Raw genomic sequence first — 11631 nt, 5'->3', positions numbered from 1 at the left:
CAAAAAAAAAAAAAAAAAAAAAAAAGTTTTGCTAGGCAAGATGGCTCATCCTGTAATCCCAGCACTTTGCGGGGCCAAAATGAGAGGATCACTTGAGGCCAAGACCAGCCTGGACAACATAGCAAGATCCCATCTTTACAAAACCACCATCATCACCACCAAAACATATTAGTTGGGCATGGTGGTGTACATCTATAGTCCCAGCTACTCAGGAGGCTGAGGTGAGAGGACTGCTTGAGCCTAGGAGTTCTAGGTTACAGTGAGCTATGACTGTACCACTGCACTCTGGCCTGAGTGACAGAGCGAGACTCCATATCAAGAAAAAAAAGAGAAAGATGAGAATTAAAACTACATTGGATAGACTGTTTCAAAATAAACTTTATTTTACTTGAGACAAGGTCTTGGTCTGTTGCCCAGGCTGAGTGCAGTGGTGCAATCATAGCTTACTGTAGCCTCCACCTCCTGGACTTAAGCAATCTTCCCATCTCAGCCCCAATCAGCTGGGACTACAGGAATGCACCACCACATCCAGCTAATTTTCAAATTTTTTGTAGATACAGGATCTCACTATGTTGCCCAGCCTGATCTTGAAGTTTTGGACTAAAGTGATCCTCTCGCCTCAGCCTCCCAAAGTGCTGAGATTACAGACGTGAGCCACTGTACATGGCCTAAAATAAACTTAAAATTTTAATTTTTGTATATTTTTTCTAGATCATTTTTTATTGTGGTAAAATATACATTTACCACTTAACCATCCTTTTTTTAAAATTTTGCGATGGAGTCTCGCTCTGTCACCCAGGCTGGAGTGCAGTGGTGCAATCTCGGCTCGCTGCAACCTCTGCCTCCCAGGTTCAAGCGATTCTTTTTTTTTTTTTGAGATGGAGTCTTGCTCTGTCACCCAGGCTGGAGTGCAGTGGCACAATCTCGGCTCACTGCAGCCTCCGCCTCCCGGGTTCAAGCGATTCTCCTGCCTCAGCCTCTCGAGTAGTTAGGACTATAGATGCACGCAGCCACGCCTGGATAATTTTTGTATTTTTAGTAGAGACGGGGTTTCACTATGTTGGCCAGGCTGGTCTCAACTCCTGACCTCGTGATCCACCCACCTTGGCCTCCCAAAATGCTGGGATTACAGGCGTGAGCCACCGGGCCGGGCCTCAAGCAATTCTTGTGCCTTAACCTCCCGAGTAGCTGGGACTACAGGTATGTGCCACCATGCCTGGCTAATTTTTGTATTTTTAGTAGAGACGGGGTTTCACCATGTTGGCCAGGCCAGTCTCGAACTCCTGACTTCAGGTGATCCGCCCGCCTCAGCCTCCCAAAGTGCTGGGATTACAGGTGTGAGCCACTGTGCCCAGCCTCTTTTTTTTTCTTTTGAGACAAGTTTCACTCTTGTTGCCCAGGCTGGAGTCCAACGGTGCAATCTCGGCTCACTACAACCTCCGCCTCCTGGGTTCAAGCGATTCTCCTGCCTCAGCCTCCCGATTAGCTGGGATTACAGACCTGCACCACCACTCCCGGCTAATTTTGTACTTTTAGTAGAGACAGGGTTTCTCCACGTTGGTCAGGCTACTCTCGAACTCCCAACCTCAGGTGATCCGCCCGTCTCGGCCTCCCAAAGTGCTGGGATTACAGGTATGAGCCACCATGCCCAGCCAACCATTCTTAATTGTCTAATTCAGTGGCATTAAGTACACTAACAACGTTATGCAACCATCACCTTTTCCAGGAATTTTTCATCATCCCAAAAAAAACCTTTGTACCCATTAAACAATTCTCACCACACCCCACAGCCTCTATTCTACTTTCTGTCTCAATGAATTTGCCTATTCTAGGTACTTCATATTAGTGGAATCATATTTGTCCCTATGTGTCTACCTTATTTCACCTGGCATGTTTTCAAGGTTCATCCACAAGGCAGTATGTTAGAATGTCCTTCCTTTTTATGGCGGAATAATACTCTTCTATTGTAGTATGCATACACAACATTTTGTTCATTCATCTGTTCGTGCACACTTGGGTTGTTTCCACCTCTTGGTTATTTTGGACATTGTGAATAATGCTGCCATGAATATTGGTGTCCAAGTATCTGTTTGAATTATTGCTTTCAATTCTTTTGGGTATATATCTAGGAGTGGAATTGCTGGATCACATGGTAATACTGTGTTTAACTTTTTCTGGAACTGCCAAACTGTTTCCCACAGCAGCTGTACCATTTTACATTCCTACCAGTGTTGCACAAGGGTTCCAATTTCCCCACATCCTCACCAACACTTGTTATTTTGCATCTTTTCATGTGCTTACTGGCCATTTGTATATCTTTATTGGAGAAATGTCTATTCAAGTCCTTTGCCCATTTTTTTTTTTTTTGAGATGGAGTACGACTCTGTCACCCAGGCTGGAGTGCAGTGGCATGATCTCAGCTCACTGCAACCTCCGCCTCCCAGGTTCAGCCTCCCGAGTAGCTGTGATTACAGGCGCCTGCCACCATGCCCAGCTGATGTTTTGTACTTTTAGTAGAGAGTTTAGTAGAGTTTTGTATTTTAGTATGTTGGTCAAGCTGGTCATGAACCCTTTGCCCATTTTTAAATTGGGTAATTTTGTTGTTGTAAGAGTTCATATATTCTGGATGTTAATCCCTTACCAGATATATGATTTACAAATATGTTTTCTCATTGTGGGTTGTCTTTTCACTTTCTTGATAGTGTCTTTGGAAGTATAAAAGTTTCTAATCAGCCGGGCGCGGTGGCTCACGCCTGTAATCCCAGCACTCTGGGAGGCCAAGGCGGGTGGATCACAAGGTCAGGAGATCGAGACCATCCTGGCTAACACAGTGAAACCCTGTCTCTACTAAAAAATACAAAAAATTAGCTGGGCGTGGTTGCGGGTGCCTGCAGTCCCAGCTACTCGGGAGGCTGAGGCAGGAGAATGGCGTGAACCCGGGAGGTGGAGCTTGCAGTGAGCGGAGATCGCGCCACTGCACTCCGGCCTGGGCGACAGAGCAAGACTGTGTCTCAAAAAAAAAAAAAATTAGCCAGGCTCGGTGGCAGGCGCCTGTAGTCCCAGCTACTTGGGAGGCTGAGGCAGGAGAATGGCGTGAACCCGGGAGGCGGAGTTTGTAGTGAGCCGAGATCGCACCACTGCACTCCAGCCTGGGCGGCAGAGTGAGACTATATCTCAAAAAAAAAAAAGTTTCTAATCTTTTCTTGTTGTTACCAGCAGTCCCTGAACCAGAATAGGTTCAGAGAGGCTTCCAAAAGTTTCTAATCTTGGCCAGGCGTGGTGGGCTCACACCTGAAATCCCAGCACTTTGGGAGGCCAAGACGGGCGGATCTCATGAACCCAAGAGTTTGAGACCAGCCTGGGCGACATACAGAAAACTCATCGCTATAAAACCAACAAAAATAAAAGTTTCTAATTTTGATGAAGTCAAACTTCTTATTTTGAAATAATTTTACATTTACAGAAAAGTTCAAAGAATCCCTGTATACCCTTCACCTAGCTTCCCCTAATATTAACAAAACTAGGGCACATTTGTCAAAACTAAGGAATTAACTACAGATTATATTAGGATTCCACCAATTTTCTCGCTAATATCCTTTTTCTGATCCAAGATTTAATCCTAAATATTACATTACATGTAGTTGTCATGTTCCCTCAGTCTCCTCTGGCCTGTGAAGGTTTATCAGTCTGTCCTTGTTTGTTTTTAATGACCTTAACAGTTTTGAAGAGCACTGGCCAGGTATGTTGTAGAATGCCCTTTAACTGGTTTTGTTTGATGTGTTCTCATGATTAGACCTAAGATTATGGATTTTTTTTTTTTTTTTTGGAGAAGCATACAACAGAAGTGAGACAGTGAGATGCCCTTCTGATCATATCACAGAAGAGTACATGATAACAACATGACTTATCTCTGGTGATGTTAACCATGATCACCTAGTTAAGGTGGTGTCTGCCAGGTTTCTTCCCTGTAAAATTTCTCTATTTCTCTCTCCATACTCTCTCTCTATATATATATATATTTTTTGAGATGGAGTCTCACTCTGTTGCCAGGCTGGAGTGTGGTGGCGCCATCTCAGCTCACTGCAACCTCCAACTCCCGGGTTCAAGCGATTCTCCTGCCTCAGCCTCCTGAGTAGCTGGGATTACAGGCACCCGCCACCACGCCCAGCTAATTTTTGCATTTTTGGTAGAGACGGGGTTTCATCATGTTGGCCAGGCTGGTCTCGATCTCCTGACCTCACAATCCGCCCCCCTTGCCCTCCCAAAGTGCTGGGATTATAGGCGTGAGCCACCACACCCGGCCTCCCTACTCTATTCTTTAGAGGTGAGTCTCTAAGACCAGCCCACAGTCAAAAGGAGGGTAATTAAGCTCTACCTCCTAGAGGAGGGAGTATCTACATTATTTGGAATTATATAAAAATTATTATTTATAATAACTATTAAATAATATAGTATTGTACTATACAATAATCACTATTATTTAGAATTCTTCTGGAAGGAAGATTTGATAGAACATTTTTAATCTAACAGATTTACAACAGTCCAATGTTTGAAAACAAACAGCAAGGCTGTACGGAAAACAGGCACTTTCATATTGCTGGTAGGAGTTAAAAATGAAATAATCCTTATGGAGGAGAATTTGGCAATAGCTGACAAAACTAAAAATCTATATACCCTTTGACCCACAGTTCTACTTCTGGGAATTTAAAGTATACACATACTTGCACATGTACAAAAAAGTTACTGTAGCAGTTTTAAAAAACAAAGGATAGGCTGGGTGCAGTGGCTCACGCCTGTAATCCCAGCACTCTGGGATGCCGAGGCAGGCGGATCACAAGGTCAGGAGATGGAGACCAGCCTGGCCAACATGGTGAAACCCCGTCTCTACTAAAAATACAAAAATTAGCTGGGTGTGGTGACGCATGCCTGCAATCCCAGCTACTCAGGAGGCTGAGGCAGGAGAATCGCATGAACCTGGGAAGCGAAGATTGCAGTGAGCCGAGATTGCGCCACTCCACTACAGCCTGGCAACAGGGTGAGACTCTGTCTCAAAACAAACAAACAAACACAAAAAACAAAGGATAAGCCAGGAGCAGTGGCTCATGCTCCTAATCCCAGCACTTTGGGAGGATGAGGTGGGTGGATCGCTCGAGTCCGGGAGTTCAAGACCAGCCTGGGTGACATGGCAAAACCTCATCTCTACAAAGAAATACAAAAAGTAGTTAGGCGTGGTGGTGCGTGTTTGTATCCCCAGCTACTTGGGAGGCTGAGGCAGGAGAATCACTTGAGGCCAGGAGGTCAAGGATGTAGTGAGCCATGATCATACCACTGCACCTGGGCGACAAAGCCAGACCCTCTCTCTCTCTCTCTCTCACTAAAAACAAACAAACAAACAAACAAAAAACTAACAAGGTGAGAGGAACTCTACCAAATATTAAAACATTATAGCCGGGCACAGTGGCTCACGCTTGTAATCCCAGCACTTTGGGAGGCTGAGGCAGGTGGATCACGAGGTCAGGAGATCGAGATCACGGTGAAACCCCGTCTCTACTAAAAATACAAAAAAAATTAGCCGGGCGTGGTGGCAGGCGCCTGTAGTCCCAGCTACTCCGGAGGCTGAGGCAGGAGAATGGCGTGAACCCAGGAGGCAGAGCTTGCAGTGAGCCGAGATTGCGCCACTGCACTCCAGCCTGGGTGACAGAGCAAGACTCCATCTCGAAAAAAAAAAAAAAATTATAAAGGTAAATGAATTAAAACATGAATAGACAGATCAGTGAAATAGAATAGAATCTACAGCATACAAAAACACACATGGAAATTCAGTATAAGCCAAAGGTTATATTTCAAACTAACAAGGGGAAAACGAATTAGTCAATAAATAATAGTTACAATAACTATCTGGCCTAGGAATCAGCGAACTATAGCCAGTGGACCAAATCCAGTTTCCTTAAATAAAGTTTTAGTGGAGGCCAGGTGTAGTGGCTCACATCTGTAATCCTAACACTTTGGAAGGCCAAGGCAGGAGTAACCCTTGAGTTCCAGCCCCAGCCTGGGTAACACAGTAGTCAGACCTCGTCTCTACTGGAAAAAGAAAAAAAAAAAAAAAGAAAGAAAGAAAGAAAGAAAAAAAGAAATTGGCTGTGTGTGAGGCTGAGGTGGGAGGATCCCTTGAACCAGGGAGACAGAGGCTGCAGTGAGCTCTGATCGTGCCACTGCACTCCAGCCAGCCAGGGCAACACAGAGAGACCTTGTTTCAAAAAAATAAATAAATAAATAAATAAATAAATAAAGTTTTACTGGAACACAGCTATATTCATTCATTAATTGTCCGTGACTACTTTCAGTTTAGTTGCAACAGAGACGGTCCTGCAATGCAATGCCAAAAATATTTACTATCTGATCCTTTACAGAAAAGTGTTGCCCACTAAGAAAACAAAGTTTACCTCACTTCTTATGCCAAATAAGTTCTGGATGGGTGAAAACTTAAATCCCCAAATAGAAACCATAAAAATATTAAAGAAATCTCTCTCTCCAAAAAAAAATCTCAAAACTGCTTTCTCCCATGACCAAACTAGTTTGCATTCCCACCAACAGTATATAAGCACTTTTCTTTGCAGCCTCACCAACATGTTTTTTTTTTCTTTGACTTTTTAATAATTGCCATCTGACTGGCATGAGACGGTGTCTCATTGTGGTTTTGATTTGCATTTCTCTGATGATTAGTGATGATGAGCATTTTTTCATGTTTGTTGGCCACTTGTATGTTATCTTTTGAGAAGTATCTGTTCATGTCCTTTGCCCATTTTTTAATTGGAACTTTTGCTTTTTGCTTGTTGATTTAACTTCCTTGTAGATTCTGGATATTAGACCTTTGTCAGATGTGTAGCTTATGAACATCTTCTCCTATTCTGTAGGCTGTCCGTTTACTCTGTTGGTAGTTTCTTTTGCTGTGCAGAAGCTCTTTAATTAGGTCCAACTTGTCAATTTTTGGTTTTGTTGCAATTGCTTTTGGGGACTTAGCCATAAATTATTTGCCAAACCCTGTATCGAGAAGGGCATTTCCTAGGTTTTCTTCTAGGATTTTTTTTTCTTTTTTTTGAGGCAGAGTTTCGCTCGTTGCCCAGGCTGGAGTGCAATGGCACAATCTTGGCTCACTGCAACCTCCGCCTCTCACGTTCAAGTGATTCTCCTGTCTCAGCCTCCCAAGTAGCTGGGATTACAGGCATGTGCCACCACACCTGGCTAATTCTGTATTTTTAGTAGAGACAGGTTTCTCCATGTTGGTCAGGCTTGTCTCAAACTCTCGACCTCAGGTGATCCACCTGCCTCGGCCTCCCAAAGTGCTGGGATTACAGGCATGAGCCACCGTGCCTGGCCTTCTAGGATTTTTATAGTCTGAGGTCTTACATTTAAATCTTTAATCCATCTTAGTTTTTGTATATGGTGAGAGGTAAGGGTCCGGTTTCATTCTTCTGAATATGGCTAGCCACCTATCCCAGCACCACTTATTGAACAGGGAGTCCTTTCCCCCTTACTTACTTTTGTTGATTTTGTCAAAGATCAGATGGTTCTATATGTATGGGTTTATTTCTGTGTGCTCTGTTCCACTGGTTTATGTGTCTGTTTTTGCACCAGGACCATGCTATTTTGATTACTGTAGCCTTATAGTATAGTTTGAAGTTGGACAATGTGATGCCTCTGGCTTTGTTCTTTTTGCTTAGGATTGCTTTGGCTATTCGACCCAGTAATCTTGCTACTGGGTATATACCCAAAGGAAAGTAATTCATTCTATCACATGCACCCATATGTTCAAAGCGGCACTATCTTTTTTTTTTTTTTTTTTTTGAGACGGAGTTTCACTCTTATTGCCCAGGCTGGAGTGCAATGGTGCAATCTCGGCTCACTGCAACCTCCACCTCCTGGTTCAAGAGATTCTCCTGCCTCAGCCTCCCAAGTAGCTGTGATTACAGGCACGTGCCACCACGCCTGGCTAATTTTTTATTTTTAGTAGAGATGGCGTTTCTCCATGTTGGTCAGGCTGGTCTTGAACTCCCAACATCAGATGATCCACCCACTTCGGCCTCTCAAAGTGCTGGGATTACTGGCATGGGCCACGGCGCCTGGCCACTGCAGCACTATTCACAATAGCAAGGACATGGAATCAGCCTGAATGCCCATCAATAGTGGACAGGATAAAGAAAAATGTGGTACATATACACCATGGAATACTATGCGGCCATAAAAAAGACAAAATCATGTCCTTCACAGCCATATAGATGGAGCTGGAGGCTGTTATCCTAAGCCACCTACCACGAAAACAGAAAACCAAGTACTGCATGTTTTCTTTTTTTTTTTGAGACGGAGTCTTGCTCTGTCGCCCAGGCTGGAGTGCAGTGGCGCAATCTCGGCTCACCGCAAGCTCCGCCTCCCGGGTTCACGCCATTCTCCTGCCTCAGCCTCTCCGAGTAGCTGGGACTACAGGCGCCCGCCACCACGCCCGGCTAATTTTTTGTATTTTTAGTAGAGACGGGGTTTCACTGTGGTCTCGATCTCCTGACCTCGTGATCCGCCCGCCTCGGCCTCCCAAAGTGCTGGGATTACAAGCGTGAGCCACCGCGCCCGGCTGCATGTTTTCACTTATAAATGAGAGTTAAATGTTGAATGTACATGAATGTAAATATTGGAACATCAGACATTGGGGATCACCAAACTGGGAAGGTGGGAAGGGGGGCGTGGGCTGAAGGACCATCTGTTGGGAACTAAGCTTACTGCTTGGGTGATGGGATCAACGGGGCCTCCAGCTTCAGTGTCACGCAGTTTACCCAAGTAAAAAAACCTGTACAGGCCAGGTGCGGTGGCTCATGCCTGTAATCCTAGCACTTTGGGAGGCCGAGGCGGGCGGATCACTGAGGTCAGGAGTTTGAGACCAGCCTGGGCAACATGGTGAAACCCCGTCTCTACTAAAAAATACCAAAATTAGCTGGGCATGGTGGTGCACACCTACAGTCGCAGCTACTGGGCAGGCTGAGGCACAAGAATTGCTTGAACCAGGGAGGCGGAGGTTACAGTGAGCCGATCGCGCCACTGTACTCCAGCCTGGGCGACAGAGTGAAACTGCGTATGAAAAAAAAGAACAACAACCTGTATGTGGGCCGTGAGCTCCAGCTGGGTGGCCGGGGCGGGGGTAGCGGGGGGGTTGTGGAGACCCTGACACCACGCGGCCCTAACCCTGCACCCCGAGCCCTTTCCACATCCCCGCCACCAGGGGGTGCCCGCATGCTCCCAGCACTCACTGGCCAACAGACTCAGCCTATGGGCGATTTCCTCAGGACCCAGGCTCCTTGCCAGAGGAGGAAGATACAGACCTTTATGAAAGGGAAGAGAGTTGGCTACTGGCTGAGGGAGAAGAAAATCAAGAAGCTCAATTTCCAGGCCTTAGCGGAGGTGTGCAGGAAGTGAGGGATAGAAGTGGTGCAGCTGAGGCCGGGCGCAGTAGCTCACGCCTGTAATCCCAGCACTTTGGGAGGCCGAAGCAGGTGGATCACCTGAGGTCGAGAGTTCAAGACCAGCCTGGCCAACATGGTGAAACTCTTGTCTCTACTAAAAATACAAAAACTAGCCGTAGTGGCAAGCGCCTGTAATCCCAGCTACTCGGGAGGCTGAGGGAGGAGAATCACTTGAACCCGGGGGTGCAGAGGTTGCAATGAGCCGAGATCACACCACTGCACTTCAGCCTGGGGACCCCTGGACGTCATCATTCACAAGTTAACCGATGTCATCCTTGAAGCCGACCAGAATGACAGCCAGTCCCTGGAGCTGGTGCACAGGTTTCAGGAGTACATCGATGCCCACCCTGAAACCATCGTCCTGGACTCCTTCCCTGCCATCAGAACCCTGCTCGACCACTCCAAGTCCTGCAAGCTCATCTGGAAGATTGAGATCTACATGGAAGGCGGCAGGATCTGCTCGCTGCCCTTCGTGGAAGTCACAAGCCTGTGCGGGGATGACACCATGTGGCTGCTGGAGAAGAATGGCCTGGCTTTCTCATTCATGTGCAAAACTAGAGTGGCTCACAGCACCAACTCTCACAAGATGGCTACTGTGTTCAATCAGGAGGGCCTGAACGGCATCCAGCCACCCTGTGTGGTCTAGAATTTCATCAACTACAACACCGTTCTGTACAAGGTGTTCATGGTCAGCAAGTCCTACACCATGGTCCAGAGGCCCTTGCTCAAGAAATTCTCTGCGGACACAATGTGACCGTGAATCCATCTTCCTCAATGGCCACAACGTGTCAAAGCTAGAGTCGTTATTGGTCCTGATGGAACTGGACAAGACTGAGGGGTCTGGTCTGTCAAGCGCAGCCGAGCAAAGAGGTCATCCGGGAACTCCCCCGGGCCCTGCGGCAGGCGCTGGGAGTATTGCTGTTCGGCACCGACATCATCATCAACAACCAGATGGGGCAGCATGCTGTCATCAACATCAACGCCTTCCCAGGCTACAAGGGCGTGAGCAGGTTCTTCACAGACCTCTGGAACCACATCGCCACTGTTTTGCAAGACCAGAGCACAGCCACAGCAGCCACTGTGCCCACTGAGGCACAGCAATCTCCTGGCCAAGCCTGCAAGCAGCCTAGCAGGCGATTAGACACGCAGCGCCAGCCATGGCTGCTGCAGCAGCATGATGGGCCAGGATGCACCCTGGAAGGCCAACGCCTACGTGGGTAGTACCTCCAAGCTGCTGCACCCGAGACTCTGCTGCACCACCAGTATGTTGCCCAGCTTCTAGCAGCACAGCGTGGCCTCCCTGGCCAACAAGGCCTCCTCCCAGTACCCATGGAGCCAAGATCCAGAGGGGTGGCATGGGGAATACCCGCTGGGCTAGCAGCTCCCAATGGCGATGCTACTACTAAGAATGCCCAATGATCTGATTCTTCTTTTTCTTAACTTTAACCTGATTTTCTGATGTCATGATCTAAATGAGGGTTGGGGGAAGATGGAAGAGAACATCAAGTGGTCCAGTGTTGGGGAAAAGGGCCATCCCACATGATTCCTGCTGTGCAGACTTCTTCACTGAGTTAAAAAAAAAAAAAAACCTGTATGTGTATCCTTTAATCTATAATAAAAGTTGAACTTTTAAAAAAAGAAAACAAATATTAGAAAGAAAACATAAGAAAAAAAATGTATCACCTTAAGAGTGGGGAAGGCCTTCCTCAGCAAGACAAATCCCAGCAGTCATAAAAGGAAAATGAATAAATCTGGCTTTGTAAAAATTATAAATCTCTATAGAGTGTAAAAAATACGAGAAACTTAGAAATAAATATGTAATAAAGCAAGTATGGTAAAACGTTAATAGTAGAATCTAGTGGGCTGGGCACGGTGGCTCACGCCTATAATCCAAGCACTTTGGGAGGCCGAGGCAGGCAGATCACCTGAGGTCGGGAGTTTGAGACCAGCCTGACCAACATGGAGAAACGCCATCTCTACTAAAAATACAAAATTAGCCGGGTGTGATGGCGCATGCCTGTAATCCTAGCTACTCGGGAGGCTGAGGCAGGAGAATCACTTGAACCCAGGAGGCGGAGGTTGCGATAAACTGAGATTGCGCCATTGCACTCCAGCCTGGGCAACA

General features: G+C 46.4%; 1 protein-coding gene across 1 annotated transcript in view; it reads right to left on the bottom strand.

The window, feature by feature from the left end:
* RBM10 (RNA binding motif protein 10) overlaps positions 1-11631 on the bottom strand; it is a 46956-nt gene that overhangs the window by 20578 nt on the left and 14747 nt on the right. Inside the window, exons 2-5 of the mRNA XM_058441311.1 lie at positions 10339-10498; positions 10075-10243; positions 9793-9993; positions 9263-9396 (exon numbers count right to left, since the gene is read on the bottom strand). Coding sequence (XP_058297294.1) covers positions 9263-9396; positions 9793-9993; positions 10075-10243; positions 10339-10498 — 664 coding nt within the window. The remainder of the gene's footprint in view (positions 1-9262; positions 9397-9792; positions 9994-10074; positions 10244-10338; positions 10499-11631) is intronic.

The sequence above is a fragment of the Hylobates moloch genome, unplaced genomic scaffold (assembly GCF_009828535.3).
Source record: "Hylobates moloch isolate HMO894 unplaced genomic scaffold, HMol_V3 SCAFFOLD_7, whole genome shotgun sequence".
In the NCBI taxonomy this organism is placed as follows: domain Eukaryota; kingdom Metazoa; phylum Chordata; class Mammalia; order Primates; family Hylobatidae; genus Hylobates; species Hylobates moloch.
The sequence above is the reverse complement of the archived record's forward strand: the minus strand, read 5'-3'. Positions and strand labels throughout refer to the sequence as shown.